The sequence below is a fragment of the Cercospora kikuchii genome (assembly GCF_019650295.1).
Source record: "Cercospora kikuchii DNA, contig_00007, whole genome shotgun sequence".
NCBI classification, from domain to species: Eukaryota; Fungi; Ascomycota; class Dothideomycetes; order Mycosphaerellales; family Mycosphaerellaceae; genus Cercospora; species Cercospora kikuchii.
The window spans coordinates 309,226-324,569 of NW_025408588.1; the positions used below are offsets into that span (position 1 = coordinate 309,226).

The 15,344-nt window shown below is 53.1% G+C and overlaps 5 protein-coding genes across 5 annotated transcripts; all 5 read right to left on the reverse strand.

Moving 5' to 3' along the window:
* Positions 1 to 664: 664 nt before the first annotated feature.
* Positions 665 to 1,726, reverse strand: CKM354_001023500 (uncharacterized protein; the record flags this gene model as incomplete). The annotated part of the gene is made up of 1 exon (XM_044805687.1): positions 665 to 1,726. The coding sequence occupies one exon, from the start codon at positions 1,724 to 1,726 to the stop codon at positions 665 to 667; it is 1,062 nt and encodes a 353-aa protein (XP_044661622.1).
* Positions 1,727 to 2,502: 776 nt separating this feature from the next.
* CKM354_001023600 (uncharacterized protein) lies at positions 2,503 to 3,330 on the reverse strand (the record flags this gene model as incomplete). Its single annotated transcript, XM_044805688.1, has 1 exon — positions 2,503 to 3,330. The coding sequence occupies one exon, from the start codon at positions 3,328 to 3,330 to the stop codon at positions 2,503 to 2,505; it is 828 nt and encodes a 275-aa protein (XP_044661623.1).
* Positions 3,331 to 4,563: 1,233 nt separating this feature from the next.
* Positions 4,564 to 6,492, reverse strand: CKM354_001023700 (uncharacterized protein; the record flags this gene model as incomplete). The annotated part of the gene is made up of 1 exon (XM_044805689.1): positions 4,564 to 6,492. One exon carries the CDS (start codon positions 6,490 to 6,492, stop codon positions 4,564 to 4,566), a length of 1,929 nt encoding a protein of 642 aa, XP_044661624.1.
* Positions 6,493 to 7,465: 973 nt separating this feature from the next.
* CKM354_001023800 (myosin 2) lies at positions 7,466 to 12,460 on the reverse strand (the record flags this gene model as incomplete). The annotated part of the gene is made up of 3 exons (XM_044805690.1): positions 7,466 to 7,946; positions 7,998 to 12,250; positions 12,308 to 12,460. The coding sequence occupies 3 exons, from the start codon at positions 12,458 to 12,460 to the stop codon at positions 7,466 to 7,468; spliced, it is 4,887 nt and encodes a 1,628-aa protein (XP_044661625.1).
* Positions 12,461 to 13,773: 1,313 nt separating this feature from the next.
* On the reverse strand, positions 13,774 to 14,435 carry CKM354_001023900 (uncharacterized protein; the record flags this gene model as incomplete). Its single annotated transcript, XM_044805691.1, has 3 exons — positions 13,774 to 14,150; positions 14,256 to 14,337; positions 14,400 to 14,435. 3 exons carry the CDS (start codon positions 14,433 to 14,435, stop codon positions 13,774 to 13,776), a joined length of 495 nt encoding a protein of 164 aa, XP_044661626.1.
* Positions 14,436 to 15,344: the final 909 nt, after the last annotated feature.

A 15,344-nucleotide genomic window follows, 5' to 3' on the forward strand; every position in this document is an offset into this window, starting at 1 on the left:
GGGGATGTTATTACTGTTCTTGATGAGGCTGTTGATGATGCTTCTGTCTGTAGAGATGTGTGCTTGTGTAGTATCTGAGGGTACTAGATCAGCAGTTCTGTAGGTATGTATTGTGAGCTTGCGGCGTGAGCTAAGTGGGCTGACATTGGTCTGAACACTGCCACAGCTGCCTGATCCTTCGTGGATGAAGTGGTGGAGCTGATCCTTGGCTGTTGACGATGGCGTCGTTCGCGTGTGCAGCCGAGGCCGGGGCGAAGTCAATCCCAAGTCGCGTTGTTTCTACGCCGCATCGGAAGAACAGCCCATGATAATGGCCGGGCCCATACTGCTATAGCTGATGAGCTGCAAGTATATTCGACCAGTTCCTTGAGAAGAGGGCTAAGAATGAAAAGATGTCGGTGATTACGCAGCAACAATGCCGCATACATTATGTAGATACTGTACAACATATTATCCTGTGGCATTATACAAGCTGTGAATTCCCGCTTCAATAAGGGAAGAACCTCCGTCTTCCAGTCTCTGGTATCTTCAATTATGCCCCAATCCTCGAAACGCCGCGCTCAAAAACATACCCGCTGGCAGCCCGCATTAATGATGGCCTGGCCGAAGGTCGCCAGGAGATGCGATATCGTATGCCACTTCTTCGAACACTCCGATAGACATACTATGTCTGTAATGCTGCTTGGATGCCAATTTGTTGCTCACCAGCAACGGCATCCAGGCCTCTCTCTCCTTCTCGTTCTCCTTCTTCTTCGTCATCGCTCTCGGCAGCAATATCAATGCCAGGATCCGGTATGACAAAGTCCAGCGACATGAAGCCTGTGGTCCGCGGCCCGATGAGCTTCACTTGTCGTCCCTCCTTCTGCCTCTCTTCATTCCACATCGCGATCCAACCTTCGAGCAATTTCTCGCCAGCTTTTGCGCCCGTGAAGCCCAGGTCATCCCAGAAATACCCAGTCGCGACACCGAGTATCGCATCTGCCCACGCGCGGAATGTGTACGGGCTGAACGCTTTCAGCAATATCGCATTGATGTGGAGAATGAGATCTCTGAACTCATCGTCTGTGACCAGAGGGTCTAGAATCTCAGGATACAGATTCGCGAATTGCGGGTACAGATCTCCAGCGATAAGGTAGTCCCTCTTCACTCGTATCACCCTTGTCTCCTCATGTTCCTGGCTCTGGGGCGAACAGTGAGCATTGGGGTGAGGGAAGCAAGGATGTTGTGGCCCCCATTCGAACTCGTCGTCCTCTTCTTCCAGGTCGCTCTCAGCGCCGTCTCCTTGTGTCTCGTCCCGTCGCGCTCGCCTCGAACTATGTATACTCGCGGCTCTGCTTGCGGTCGAAGGCGGCACTACTGGCTGCGCGGCCAGATCCCCATACAGGTTTCGTTCGGTCGAGGTGAGTTTTGGCGGCGGCGGCACTTCTCCATCACGCAACCCCAGACTCGTCCGCGAAGCATTTCGCGATTTGGTAGATTTGCTGACTTTGGAGCGATTCGATCGGGCGGATTTGGCAGAGCGGAACGACTTTTGCGATTGTCGCCGCTTCAACGGTACGGAGGCTCGCCGGTCGCTTCTCGCATCGTCTTTGGGCGGCGGAGGAGGCGGTAGAGTGGTAGTGCTCTTGTTGTTCTGGAGGTTGACGACGTTGGGCGCGGGCGGAGGAGACGAGGCGTCGGAGCGCTGGGCCTCGGTCACGCCGGCGATCTTGTGCAGAGTGTCCATGTCCTACGGGCGCATTGATATGGGTAGGATAGGCTGTAGCAATCGCGTGTGGTCTGGGGAGGATGGGGCACTCATTCAAATGAAACGAAGCGATGCAGGAGAAGGGCTTCGGCACATTGGCACTATCGAGGGATGATGATCGACGCTGCAAGGATCATGCATCAGCCAGCTTCACTTCACCCAATCTTTTACACTTCACGCCTACTTTCAACTGCACAGTACGACGGAGTCTCGATTCGATGAGCTGTTATTGATGGCACAATCTGATGCGTAAACAATACCCATGACACGATTCGCGTCTTTCCTGCTCAGCTGAGCCCCAGGACATAAGATCGCCGCCACCTCCTTCGGAAAAGATTCAGCCGCATTGCAGCCACCGCTGAGGCCAGATCACATGGATCCCGACCTCTTCAACGCTCTCCCACCAGCTCGCCGTGAAGAAGTCGCAACGTCATGAAAGCTGCCAGGCTTGTATTACCTGGCTTGCATAGCCCTGTGCTCCTTTTCAGCACGCCGGCTGTCGCCTGTTTCGCACGTCCGCTTCAGCAGTCGCGGTCTTGTGTAAGTAGCGGTGATTACAGTAAAAGGAAATGCGGAGGGAGCCACTGCGCATGATGACTCGTGCAGCTAAGCTCGCCCAGAAAGATCCGAGAACATGGTTCGACTGATCTCTTTATCGTTTCTTCTGGCCATTGCATATCCCATGCTAAGCTTTCCACCGCGGTTAGCACCTACATGTTCCCATTTATATCTCTGGGGAACCGTGCAACGGTCTTTCACGTAGTCTTCACAATGATGCCACCAAATGCCATCAAGGCCAGGGCCATGAGCACTACCCATCCAAGCAGAGAGCGACACGAGCGCTGCTCCCGAGGCCGTGATGTCCGTACAGCCTGGCAAAAATCGTCCCAGATCCGTTTCGAGATGGAAGCCTTCTCAACTCGTTCTCCGCTTCCAGCCTCCAAGGACTCTTCAGTCACGAACGAATCGCCGTCATGACCGTCGAAGAAAGATGGAAGAATTCCCCTCTCGCTTGCCAAGGAAGGAGCTCGACCCCTCGTACCGCCGAAAGGAAAGGATCTGTCAGGTTGGCCATCAACGAAATCCAGAGCTTGCCTGCGAGATGCTGCGAAATATGTGAAGTCCACCCTGCTAGCTGGCGGTGGCGGCATCACAAGTCCAGACCCTGCTCCTTCTTCGCGCTCGTAAGCTGGTGGAGGTTGATACTCCGGCGGGAAGCCCGCGATCTCGTCTGCTCGGGCGCGGTGAGTATACGCAGGAGGCGGCTCATCTAATATGGAATCGAAGGAAAAGTTTCGTCGCACGTTGTCCGCATGTTGAAGTGGCTCTTCTGCCTGGCGATATACTGCTGGATTGATGTCGGCGTCGCCGTGGCTGTAAACCGAATCATGATAATCGTTTGAAGTCACTAAGGCGCCGAGAACAGAGCGCGCCGACCACTCATCCCACTCCGACTCGGGTCGAGCAACAGAGAAGTTGAGCCGTACTCCTCCTTCTCTAATGTCTGCACCTGCATCATCTGCCGGTCCTCGTCGCATCACGCCCTCCTCGCTTGGCTGTTCGTATCTCGCGGCTGACGACATGGCGTAGGCTGATTCAATGCGACTTATACTTGCGCGGGATCAAAGGCCGAATACAATGACAAGATGAAGGTGATAAAAGATCAAAGTAAATAGATGTACTGACAGAATGGATTGTAGGTACCCACATACCTGGAGACCACCGTCCACAACACTGCCACGAACGGGAAGCGCAGAAATATTTCTCTACATTTGCTTGGTTCTCCGTCTTTCTACCACAACCTGAATCAATCTGCGCCTCACACGCACGGTATCGGGGTGCGGCCTCAAACTTACCTTCCCACCTCTCTACCATTCGAAGTTCCAATCCTATCACGAACGATATTCATGCGCAGGGTGGCTTTCTAGCCCTCTGTATTCGAATTTGACTTCGAAATTCCATTACTGCACACTTCAAGCACCTTCGATGCGAGAAGCAAAAGAGGTGTAAGGTAATGTATTGCGATTCTGCAGAATGAAAAGAAGAACAAGCTCTGTAGCTCTCCTCTGGTACCATACCAAGTAACCCCCGTATCCGCCCATCTCCGAACCAGACCAAAAATGGTGTACCCCATCACTACCGCGAGATCAAGTTCACGAAATTGACCTGCTGGCAAGTGGATGGAACACTAATTCAGCCGACAGCCAGGCTAATAGACTTCGTCCCACAATGTATTTCTGCAAGAAGCATTAGTCTTCAAATGCTAACGAAACCAAGAAAGATGGGGAAGAAGATAGCCTGACCTCTTTGTACAATTACGCGGTCAGGTCAAAATTTACGCAGTCGAGCCAGCTCTAAGCATCACCAAAGAGGCGACTCCGAAATGCTTGGCCTGACCGCATTATACAGCTACGCAGTCAGGTCAGATTTTACGCGGTCGAGCGAGCTCCAAGTTCACGTAAGCACCACCAATCATTCAACCCCAAGAAGCTGGAAATGCTTGGCCTGACCGCGTTATACTTGGCACGACCGCGTTATGCAGTCAGGTCAGAATTTACGCGGTCAGGCCAAGACTTTACGCGGTCGAGCCAGCTCTGAGTTTACATAAGCACGACCTAACTAGAAGATGCTCACAAAGACCGACCTCTAAGGAGCTACCTGACTACCTGACCACGAACTGCTTGGCCTGGCCTCGTTATACAATTATGCTAAGAACAATGCAGCTCGTCCCATGCAACCATTTCCGCAAGGCCAGGCAATGCCTTCTGACGTGAACAAAGATGCACCTCTAGCGACTAGTGCCCGTCAGTTGGTAGTCAAGATTGGGGAGGAGGCCTCGATTCCGGTGGGATTGGAGCAGCACTACGATACTTAAAGACAGTGTGCGCCTGGTGAAATCTAGGTCCACAGCCAGAAGCCGCCGCGAATCGCATCGGATACTCGAGCCATTGATTGCACTCTTCCGCGTTGTGCAGAGCGCACGTTTCCTTGATCGGCCGAATCCCGAAGGGAGTACCTGTCTCAACTTCGTAGGTGATATCCTTAAAGACTGTACCGATCGCGGGCGTGCTCAGCCGCGAACGCTTTACGCGAGAAGATAAGCTGGAACCGTCTGAACTCTCACCAGATAGCATTAATGCTTCTGCGTGACTCAAATCCGTGCTTGAAAGCAATACGCGGAACCTGGAGTATATCGCAGATTGTTCTGGCCAACACGTACAAGTCCAGTTCTCGAAACGTTTCCAGTCAAAGTTACTAAGCACAATAGCGTTACCAACGACACGGAAGTGGCTGGCATCGATGATCCGCCCAACAAGAACCTGATTCGCAATTTGTACCAGTATGTCGTCCGGTTTTACTTCAGACCACGCAACAACAGACACAGTGCCGCCTGTGTAAATCCGCACAGGCTCACGTCCATTGCTGCTTGGCAAGACCATATCGTCTCTCCTGTCGACCTGAATTTCTGACTGCAGCAGACAGACCACTTCGTTCGCGGACTCGAATTCCGTTACTATTTGTGGGCTGAGGTCGGCACAGAGCCGCCCATAACAATCCTGCCCCACCGAACCAATACCGCGTATTTCGAACCTCCACTCAGGTAGCTCGAAACCTGCGGATTGCTCTAATGGCCGTGATGCGTTGAATTCCTGTATGAGACCACTGATAGCAAGTTTGTTAAGTCCCAGTAGTTCCATTAGATGACCCAGGACATCTTCATACACTGCAGGTCTTCGAGGTATTAGGCGGACCGCAAGATCGAAGGTTGACATCTCATAGTCAGGCTGAGGTTTTTCAACATCAGCTTCGTCCCAGTCGAACATTCCGAGAACGCCGTAGACGAGGTCCCTGGCATCTGTACACGAAAACTCCTCAAGCGCGTTCCAGAATTTAGTCCAATGCCAGTAAGCGCCCTTTTCGCCTTGGGTGCCTTGGTAATCAAGCAAATAGAGCAAAGTGTCAATTTGATCTGACCAGTCATCAATTGGCCATCCACGAGAGTGGCAATCGTGCAGATCTTCTCGCAGCCAAGCAATATCCTTCCATGCCGTGACCCGATTGCCGCATAACACGAGCCGGTCCCGGCCACTGTGCAGTTCTTGCAGTATCCACAGGCGATGGAAATAGCCACGCGAAGAGAACTTGTCGAAATGTTCTATTAGCAGATCTGCTGGTCCTGCTCCCACGAGGAGTTGCACGCGCTCCAGCCGCGGAGCATTATTGGAGTATTCATCTCTTGGTCCAGCGTTGGACTCAAGATCTTCGCAAGCTTCGTAGATGAAATCACTGGATTCGTCGCTAGGGCCTATACAGGCGAGCACCGCCACGGCGCTCGCATAGATCTTGGCCATCATAGCCACTTGTGCCGTCTTCTCTCGCAGGTCCGTTTGGTCAATACACACAGAATCAATCCAGATATATGACTCTGGATAGTGCAGCCTGGCCTGCCAAAGAGCATACCGAGCATTCTCGCGGACTCGTACTCGCATATCATAGAGCCGCAAAGCAGCCTTCCTTCTGGGGCGAGATGGTACGCTTTGGATGTTGATATACGCAGTCGACTGCGGCGAACCCCAAGTATAAGAGATTGCTCTGAACTCTGGCGCGTGTTCGAGGTCCCAAACGGATACAGTGCAGCGGATTCCTTCATCGTCCTTGCCGGCGTAGATCCAGAGGAGGCGAATTTGAGAGCTCGAGTCTGTTAAGGGAGGTGGCTTCCATCGGCAGGGAACTTGGCGTTTCATGTTCATCCGCGCAATCCAGCGAAAGCAAGTTTTGTACTACGTCCCAACTCAGGCGCTTGCCTTCGCTCGTTCCAGGTGTAGGTGTTCTTACCTCTATTAATTAGTGCCTTACATTTAGTTCCTCTCACGGAAAGCTCTTACCAACACAGCACTCAACGCACCTACCGCAAGCGCAGCAATCGCGGGTCTGACTTGGGAGGTGGGTTTCGTACAAAAGCCTTCGAAATATAAAGGTTTGGTATAAGAAAAAGCGTGGCATCAATGCCCGTCTTCGATAGATGAAGTAGGTACATGTAATAGATCAACTGCCTGGAAAGCGCACAAGGCTGAGCCTTGCACAGCCCGCAAGCCGTGTAACCACACCACGGCCAACTATCCTACTCGATTTCTGTTGTAGGCGGCTGGCTGGCTTCTGCAAATATCGTCCAGCGACCTCAGAAATATGGCACTTGTTGCGAACGCGAACGCAGCCGCAGTCTCTTCTTCTCAGACGTTTCGCACGTGCCTTGACCTGGGCTGGGGCACACCAACGCCTCACCTACAGAAGTCAGTGGTTGCTATCAGGCCCTGCCAGCATGATGAAATGACATTCAGAATAGAAGCAGAAATTCAAGAGTGATGAAATTAGGTTCGCCTTTCCATTCAGTTTCAGTACCTTTCCTTCCTTCTTCCAAAGGCAGTACTTTAACTCAGCCTTGCTCCTGCTCTACCAAGAAGTACAGAACAGGACCCGATCTACCAAGGTACAGTAAGTAGTAGGTAGCAGTGAACGCTCCACAGCAACAACAACAACAAATACTCAATACATGGCGCCGTTGCCGCCGCCGCCAAGCGACCCACTCCTTGCGCCTCCACCTCCACTTCGCAACTTTCTGATTGCCCTCCCCACAGAGCTCAAGCCGTGTACTCCAAGCTCCAATTCATCGTCTTCCTCCCCACGTCGCAGCTGATGATCGCTCATCGAATCCAGATTCTACCTGTAATCCGCATCATCACTCAAGCCATCCTGGTCGTACTGCACTCCCAAGCCTGTGGCGCTATGCCCATGCTTATCAACCCCATTCATCCCATGGCCATTGCCTAGATGTCCATTCGGCACGGGCCACTGTCCATCATGCAGATCCATGCCATCCTCCTCAATTACTTTCCCCATACCGTTGGCGTCCATTTGTTGCTGCATAACAGCTTGCGCCGACACAATCTCCGCCAAGCGTTTCAGGCGCGGTGTCTGTAGCCAACTAGGCGTGTACGTTTCGAGCGCGGTGATAACGCGAGGTTCGGCGATTTCGTAGGGGCCCGAGTCTTCCATGTCGACGGCTTGAAGGAGAAGGACGTCGGACTTCGGGTCGGTGACTCGGGAGGCGACAGCCTTCATGATCTCGCCGTTGATGGGTTGCTCGTAGTCGGCGACGAGGTATTGGTTGAGAAGTTTCTGGATCTGGTTGGGTGAGAGCCTAGAATTTGGTCAGCAGTTGTTTGAAGAGATAGTGTCAGATGATACTCACATCCAGCAAATATCCTGAATGATTTCAATATCATTCAGGGTAGCCTTCTTGAGCTGCAAAAGCTTCGTGGCTTGCATCAAGTGCTCAAGCTGGAGAGTACCCTCAGGCATGTCATGGCTCTTACACCACTCCTCGATTCTGGTGATGTTGTAGTTGATCTGCAGACCACGTTTCCAAGACAGGAAATTTCTCCTCATGAGCAAGTCGTTGAAGGCGGTGACACCAACAAGTCGGAGCAGTTCCGTGACTGTCTGTGTAATGATGCTGTCCTCCAGGTAGAATGCCTTCATAGCCTTGAACACGTTGTTCAGCAGGCTCAGCAGGTTGTCCATGCTGTAAGCTGGGGTATTCGAGGACTGCAACAGCTTGCCGAGGAAGCGGTTGTTCTCGTTAGTAACGAAGCCGGGCAGCGATTGCGATTCAATAATGGCAGGCACGATCATCTTGTGGAGCTTCTTCTTCAAGACCTTCATCCAAGTGTGGTAGATGTTGAACTCCAAGCTCTCAAGATCGTGCTTGACGATCTCCAGCAGACGGTCGTATTCAAAGTTGTCGGTCTTCTGTGCCTCGTACCAGTCCTCTGCCAGGAAGACAAAAGACAACATCTCGTGCACGTTGGACAGCCAGAAAGCGCCAGGATTGATTGCCTCGTCGCCGTCATGTTGCATGACCTCTTGCTGAATTGACTGCATGACATTCGCCAAGAAACGCTCAGACTCTTTCACGAAGCCATTGTTCCACATCTCGCTGGTGACCAAGTTGATGAGGTATGCCGGGAAGAGCACTTCCTTGTCTGTCGGAGGTGGGCTGCTGCCAGGTGCTGGGATCTTCAAGTTTCTGATGAGACCCATCGTAACCTCGTCATTGAGGCCATCTTCATCTGCAAGCAAGTTCTCCAGCTCCATCTCCACGTTCTCCAACCCAGGGTTGAACGTGGAGCCAGAAAGGTTTTGTGTATGCCCACTAGCCGTCGCACCAAACGCCATCGAGACTGGCCGCGGATTATAAGCGCCACTGAAACGGTCGGTCTGTATCGTCTCAGGACCGGCACTTCTCCTCTTCGGCTTCTTCGAGGCGACGAGATTGATGAGACCAGGCGCAGCGCCGGCGGCAGCGCCGTTGGTGAGCTCGCCGTTGCTGACGGGCACCGCCCTTTTGGCGAGTTCGAGCTGATCTTGCAGATCTGTAAGCTGTTGACGCAGGCCGATCTTCTCGCTCTCGCTGGCAGTCTTGGCTGCTCGGGCTGATTCGAGCTCGAGAGTGGTGACACGCAGGTTCTCGCGGAGGCTCTTCTCCTCTTCTTGCAAGCGACGCATGTTCGCTGTGCTCTCTTCGTAGCTGGTCTGTAGGCGAGCCATGTCTGCCTCCATTTGTTCCAGCTTGGCAGATGTGATACCGGCTTGGTTGGCCTCTCGTTGTAAATCGTTCGTCCTGTGCTCCAGAGCATTGTACTTTTCTCTTGAGCTCTTGACCTGGCCTTCCAAGTTCTCGACCTGGCCCTTGAGGACCTTGTTCTCTTTTCGCATCGTGCCAAGACTTTGGGTGAGCTCGACCACCTTGTTTTCGAGCTTGTAGGAGATTTGCTTGAGATCTCTGGCTTCCTCTCGCAGGCCCTTGTATGTCTTGCGTGCTGTCTTGCCGCGCCACAAGCTCTGCACGAGGGTGACTTTGCGGCGGTAGTCGCGCCAGCCTTTGAGCTGTTTGTAACTCCGCCAGTTTCGCTGGATGATGATTGCTGCATCCGAAAACTTCTTGTCCAGAATCATCTTTCGGCATAACCAACCCTTTGCCGCCGCTTCGAAGCGGATGAGATTGTTGCGCTGCTGTAGGTACTGTTTGCGTACCTTTTGCCCTCTCCAAACCCGCTGGATCGTGGTCGCGCTGTGGTTGCGTCGGATCTCTTCGACTTTTCTCCGCGCCAGATTTGCTCGTGCTCGGGCCTGAAAGGCTTTGATGCTGTCGATGGACTCAAGATACCGACGCCGATAATATTTCGCGCGAAGGTTCTTTTGAATCATGATTGCGGCCGCATTCAGCCTGTTTGTGCGCAGATTCTCCAAGAAAGCAAGCATACCAGCACGGAAAAAGATCTTGGTCAGACCCAGCTGGTATTTGTCAGTCTTGTCATTGTTTGCAGCACCCAGTGCCTTTCGGAGAATGGCGTTGGCCATGTCTCGGATTTCCGTCGTCCATTGCGCAGATGGAATCAACATGTAATAGCGCAGCGCAAACTCCTCGTAGGTCCATCGGGTCGGGTAACCAGCACAGCTGATGCGGACAGTCTCGAGAACACCACAAGCACGAAGCTGACTCAGAACCATTGGTCCCTCGAACTTCCATGCCTCCTTTGCCTCGTTGGGCTTGATACATCTGATGTAGTGGACCTCGGTGTTATTGATGGTCTCCATCAGCTGAATCAGCGAACTCTTGAAGATGCCGCCAAGCGTTGGCTTTCTTGCTGCTGCTGCGCCCTTTCGAGCGCCTACAGCACCGTTCGCCTTGCCCGGAGCAACAGCAGCTGTTTCCCGTTCTCGCACCGCCGCACTTGACTCGAGGACTTCTACCAAGAATGTGTTCGAGCTGCTGCGCAGTACTTCGAGGTGCTCATCTGGAACAGTATCTCTGTTCTTCTCGATGAAACCATCGCTCTCGTACGTCACGTCAATGGCGTAGTGGCAGACAGTGAAAGCACTCTTGCCGAATCTGGGCTTCTTGTAGAACTTGTGCTTGTCCTGCGAGAAGTTGTGGTGCAGCTTGTTGACAAAAGATTCGTCGGACCCCATAGGCAGCCTACTCTCTTCGTCCAACAGAGCCAAAATACCCAACTTGCCTTCGATCAGGTCGATACATGGCTGGTTGTCACTGAAGTCGATAAACTTCCAGTCAATTTGCTCTCGCAGATATTCTTCCTGCTCCAGCTTAAAGACATGCTGGTTGAACTCTTGCTGCAGCTTCTCGTTGGCGTAATTGATACAGAACTGCTCGAAGCTGTTCTTGGCGAAGTGCTCGAAACCGTAGATATCCAGGACACCAATGAACGAGGTCACTTCCTTGACGACTTCCTCAGGGGCCAGGAAAGCATTCATAGTCTCGACAAGCCAATCGAAAAGTGACGAGTAGATGTATTTGGCCACCGAGTCTCGCACAACTGTGGCTTGCTGTGCAGTCAAGTTGGACATGATCTTCTCGCCTCGTGTGACGAGCTGCTTCTTGATTGTCCACTTGGCGAACTCATCGGCATTGATTCCGAGCAGCTGACATGCCTTTGCCAGCGATGGCTCCGAAGAAGCCAGCTGCGAATCTGTCCTCGTGGCAGTAATCTTAATATTACCAATGTGCAGCAGCGCAGCCAACAGCTTCCACAGACCACCCTGCACCTCTAGCGAGACACCCAGCCGGTCGAGCGATTGCCGGGTCTCCTTGAAGTCCTTTGCATCGTCCACGCCATCAATGTGTGGTGCGGCACCCTGGTTCAAGTAGTCGAAGTGCTCTACAGGCACCAGGCCCAGCTGTTCCCGCTCTTCCTCTGTCGCTCCAGCGACGAGTTGGTAGAAGATGTGGTAATTCCGCTCCTTAAGCGGTTGGAAAACCAATCGTGATCGCTCGAGGAGGTAGGTTCGTATCCGCGCGCCAATAATGTCGGTGCTCTTGTTAAACATGATCTCAATGTACTTACCGAAACGCGAGGAGTTGTCGTTTCGGGTCGTCTTCGCGTTACCAAAGGCTTCCATGATAGGGTTCGTAGCAAGAATTTGCTCTTCCGTTTCGCTCATCGTATCGGCTCGGCCGCGGCTGCGAGTGCCAGGCTGGTCGGGAGGTTCTCGTGTAGCGAAATATCGCATAATGTACTTGGCACTGACGGTTTTACCAGCTCCCGACTCTCCCGAAACCACAATGGTCTGGTTCTTCTCATTGCGAAGCATGTCCGCAAAAGACTCTTCTGCTATGGCGAACAGATGCGGCGCTTGCGAGGCTCGGTGCTTGCCGGCGTAGACTTGCACCATGCCCGGCACGTAGAGCGAGTCGACTCGAGCGAAGGGATTCGTAGCGATGAGGACAATACCAGAATAGGTGTAGATCTCCTTTTGCGCATATCGCAGCTTGATGGCCTGCAACACGGCAGGTTCGTTCAGATGTGAGAGATTCGTGAGATCGTCGCTGGCCTCGAGCATGGCCGGGTTCATCAGCGGTGGGAGAGTTGAGCTCAGAGCATCTTTGTTTAGCTCGTCTATGGTGGTCTCGATGGTTTTGTCCTGCACTCATTAGCACACTTGCCATGCTGCACTGCTCCCCTCCAGCGCCGTCCGTACCTCAGGCGTCGGCTGGCCATCTCGCTCGTCGAAAGTGAAGACCAGCGTGACCTTGTCCCCATCGACGTTCTTGCTCTTGACGGTGCTGGCAACCCAGCCGTCGGCGGCATCAGGCTGCCAGCAGCGTGTCCCGACAGCATATTCGTGAGACATGGTGGCGGTGGGGTCGTGGGAGGAATAAAATTAAGTAGTGGTAGTGGTCGTCGTCGCGGCGCTCCTGCTGCTTCCACCGCTGGCCTCCCCCTTCTCTCCACAGCGGACGGGAATGCCTGGACTCCCTCCTCCTCGCCGCGCTGGTGGTGCACAGCCGCTGTCAAAGCCGTTGAGGTGTGCAGCACTCGGGGCGGTGGTGTGCGGGTGAGTTGGATGCGGCCAGGCGCATCACTCTCGGTGGGTTGTGGGATGGGGATCGTGTTCGGCAAGAGGACAGATTATTTGTCGGCGTCTGGAGGCTGAGAGCTGGCGTCCCTGAGCGTCCAAACGCGCGATTGAGCCTGGCTTTGCACCCTGGCCGCTCCTTCGGCTAGCACCGAACCCGCGCCATTCCCCTTCGATGTGGGCGCGCGCGCGACAGTTTCAGAACGTGCACGTCGACCACCATCTCGTGTCACTCGCGCCTTGTGCACGCTGACGAGTCTTGTGCGTTGTCACTCATGCACGGGAATCTGTTGATATGATGGGAACATGCTCATTCATTCACAAACGGACATTTTCACAAATCACCGCCCGCCAGCACTCGTGGATCGTCAGCTGGCATGCACGCAGCGCCGAAGCCCCTGTCATCAGCAGCGAGCGGCGGTGAAGAGTCGCGAAAAGGAAACGTCCTCCATTTGCCTCCCGCCCATTCGCCCAGCTCCTGCTCACCTCCTGATGCTTCTCCGCCCACCGCCGTAGTAGTCCCACTAACTTAGCACCACCTCCACCGCAAAATCTACCACGGCGTTAGAATGGCGGTGTTGCTACTACTGCACGCACACCTCACCTTCCTCCATCATCTCCGATGGACAGCGAAACTTGGTTGTTGCAGCTGCCGAAACGAGCATCAGACGTGATTGCCGTTGTCAGAGCTCGCAGGCTTCCGCCATCTTCACGTGCGTCTCCGGAACTCACTCCACGAAAGTCTGGTGCACGGGCGTCGCGTTGTCTAACTGTAGCAATTGCAGTGGCATGTTCAAATTACACTTCTGTGCATCGATAGCCGGACCAGAAAGAGAGCTCGATTGCATCCTAGCCTTCTGTCGAAGTTCTGTCTCCAAGAATGTTGATCAATGACCTCCATGCTCGCCTTCCCCTTTGGCAGCTCTCTGGTGCTCGAGTCCGCAGAAACACGCGCAGGACCCCTCATGTCTCAACTCAACCCTCCAAGAAATATCGTGTCAACGCTCAGCATCATAACTCATGTCATCATCATCGTCAAACCATTCGCAAAAGGGCCATGCTCCCAACGCTCGCTCTCTCAGAGCCCCTCAAAGTCTGTCATCACAATCGCTCTCCTCATCTCTGCGCTTACGAAAGCCCTGCCCAATATCCTCACCCACCGCCACATCAATGCCGTCCTTGTAGAACCCCTCATCGACATCAACGCCTTGCAACTTACGCTTCAGGTTCTTCGTGCCGCTTGGCGGTGGCGTGGTCAGACCAGCTGCCTTTTCTTCATCGTCTTCGTCCTCGGACTTAAAGAATGGCGAGAGCTCCTTCTTCACCGCTACAGTTCTGCCCTTCTTTCTTGGGGTTGACTTCTTGGTGATGCCAGTTGGACGAGAGCCGGTAGTGGCATTGGGCGTTCCTGCTGCGGCCTTGCGGATGGCTGAAATCTTGTGGGTGATGGCTTTGGCAGTGCAGTCTTGGAGATGCGGTCAGTTCCGTCAGGAGTATCTCTTCGCCGCCGCTGCCGCCGCCGCCGCCAGCGCAAGTGACAAGTTTTGGAAACAGCTCAAATGATACTCACCTGGACCCATGCGCGAAGCAATCTCGACCTTCTGAGCCTCAGTTGGCTTGACATCGCAGACTTGAAGAATGATGGCGTAGAGCTGTCAGGCAAATCAGTCGGTCAGTTGGACAGCTGAAGCACCTGAGGACGAGACTCTCTCACCTTGGCCTGAGCCTCATTGTCCCAAGTCATAGGCATCTTGGCGGTGTTCGCTGAGTGACTGTGTTGTTGTTCGAAGGAGTTTTCGAATTCGTTGACCTGCAACTGAGAAAGAGAGATGAAGAAAATTGATGATACCAAGGTGGTGTGGATGTGGAAGAGAAGAAGAAGAAGACGGAGTGGCACCACTAGTACCCACATTGCAGCGGAAGTGAGCTATTGTGATTCCAATATGACCATTGACAATACGCGGCAGGTATGCTATTGTCGCTGCGCGGGAAGAGCCGTTGTGGCAGGTGCATGTGGGGCCAAGTGAGTGAAGGATCAAACAAGCTGAGAACAATAGGCAAGCCCTCTTGATTACGCCTCGCTCAAAAGCGTCTTGCATACGCGCGAGCGCGCACACCTCATGAAGATATCACGAGCAATGAGGCCTTCACCAGAAGTTCTACGAGCAAGCCGCTTCATCAACTCGACCCATGTTAGCCGTGAAGCACGTAGCGCAGAAGAATTATATCTTTAAGAATCTGCATCATGCCAGGCCTTTTATGGTATGCTCCTCGACTACATCGCCTCCTTCATCTGCATCTGCGTCTGCACCTGCATCGCTGTTGTGCTTTTAACAGCTGCGCAGTTGGACAAAAAAAAATCACAAAACAGCGAATGTGAAGCCAACGGTTGCACATGGGAAGTCTACTTCACTTTGCTACCAATTCACAATCAACCAACCGCTGGGCAAGACTCGTAAATCACGGGAAAAATTTCGAGACCTGAGCACTTGGCCTGCTGTCACACACCTCGACCTGAACTCTCATCTACCCAACTTGCAAAATATCGTCGGTCCCAACCGATCGGCTGCTAAAACGTGGACACTGGAGATCATGTCATTGGTAGTGTGAAAGTTCATATGCAGATAATAATCTTCATTCATCTTCTACACTTCATCAT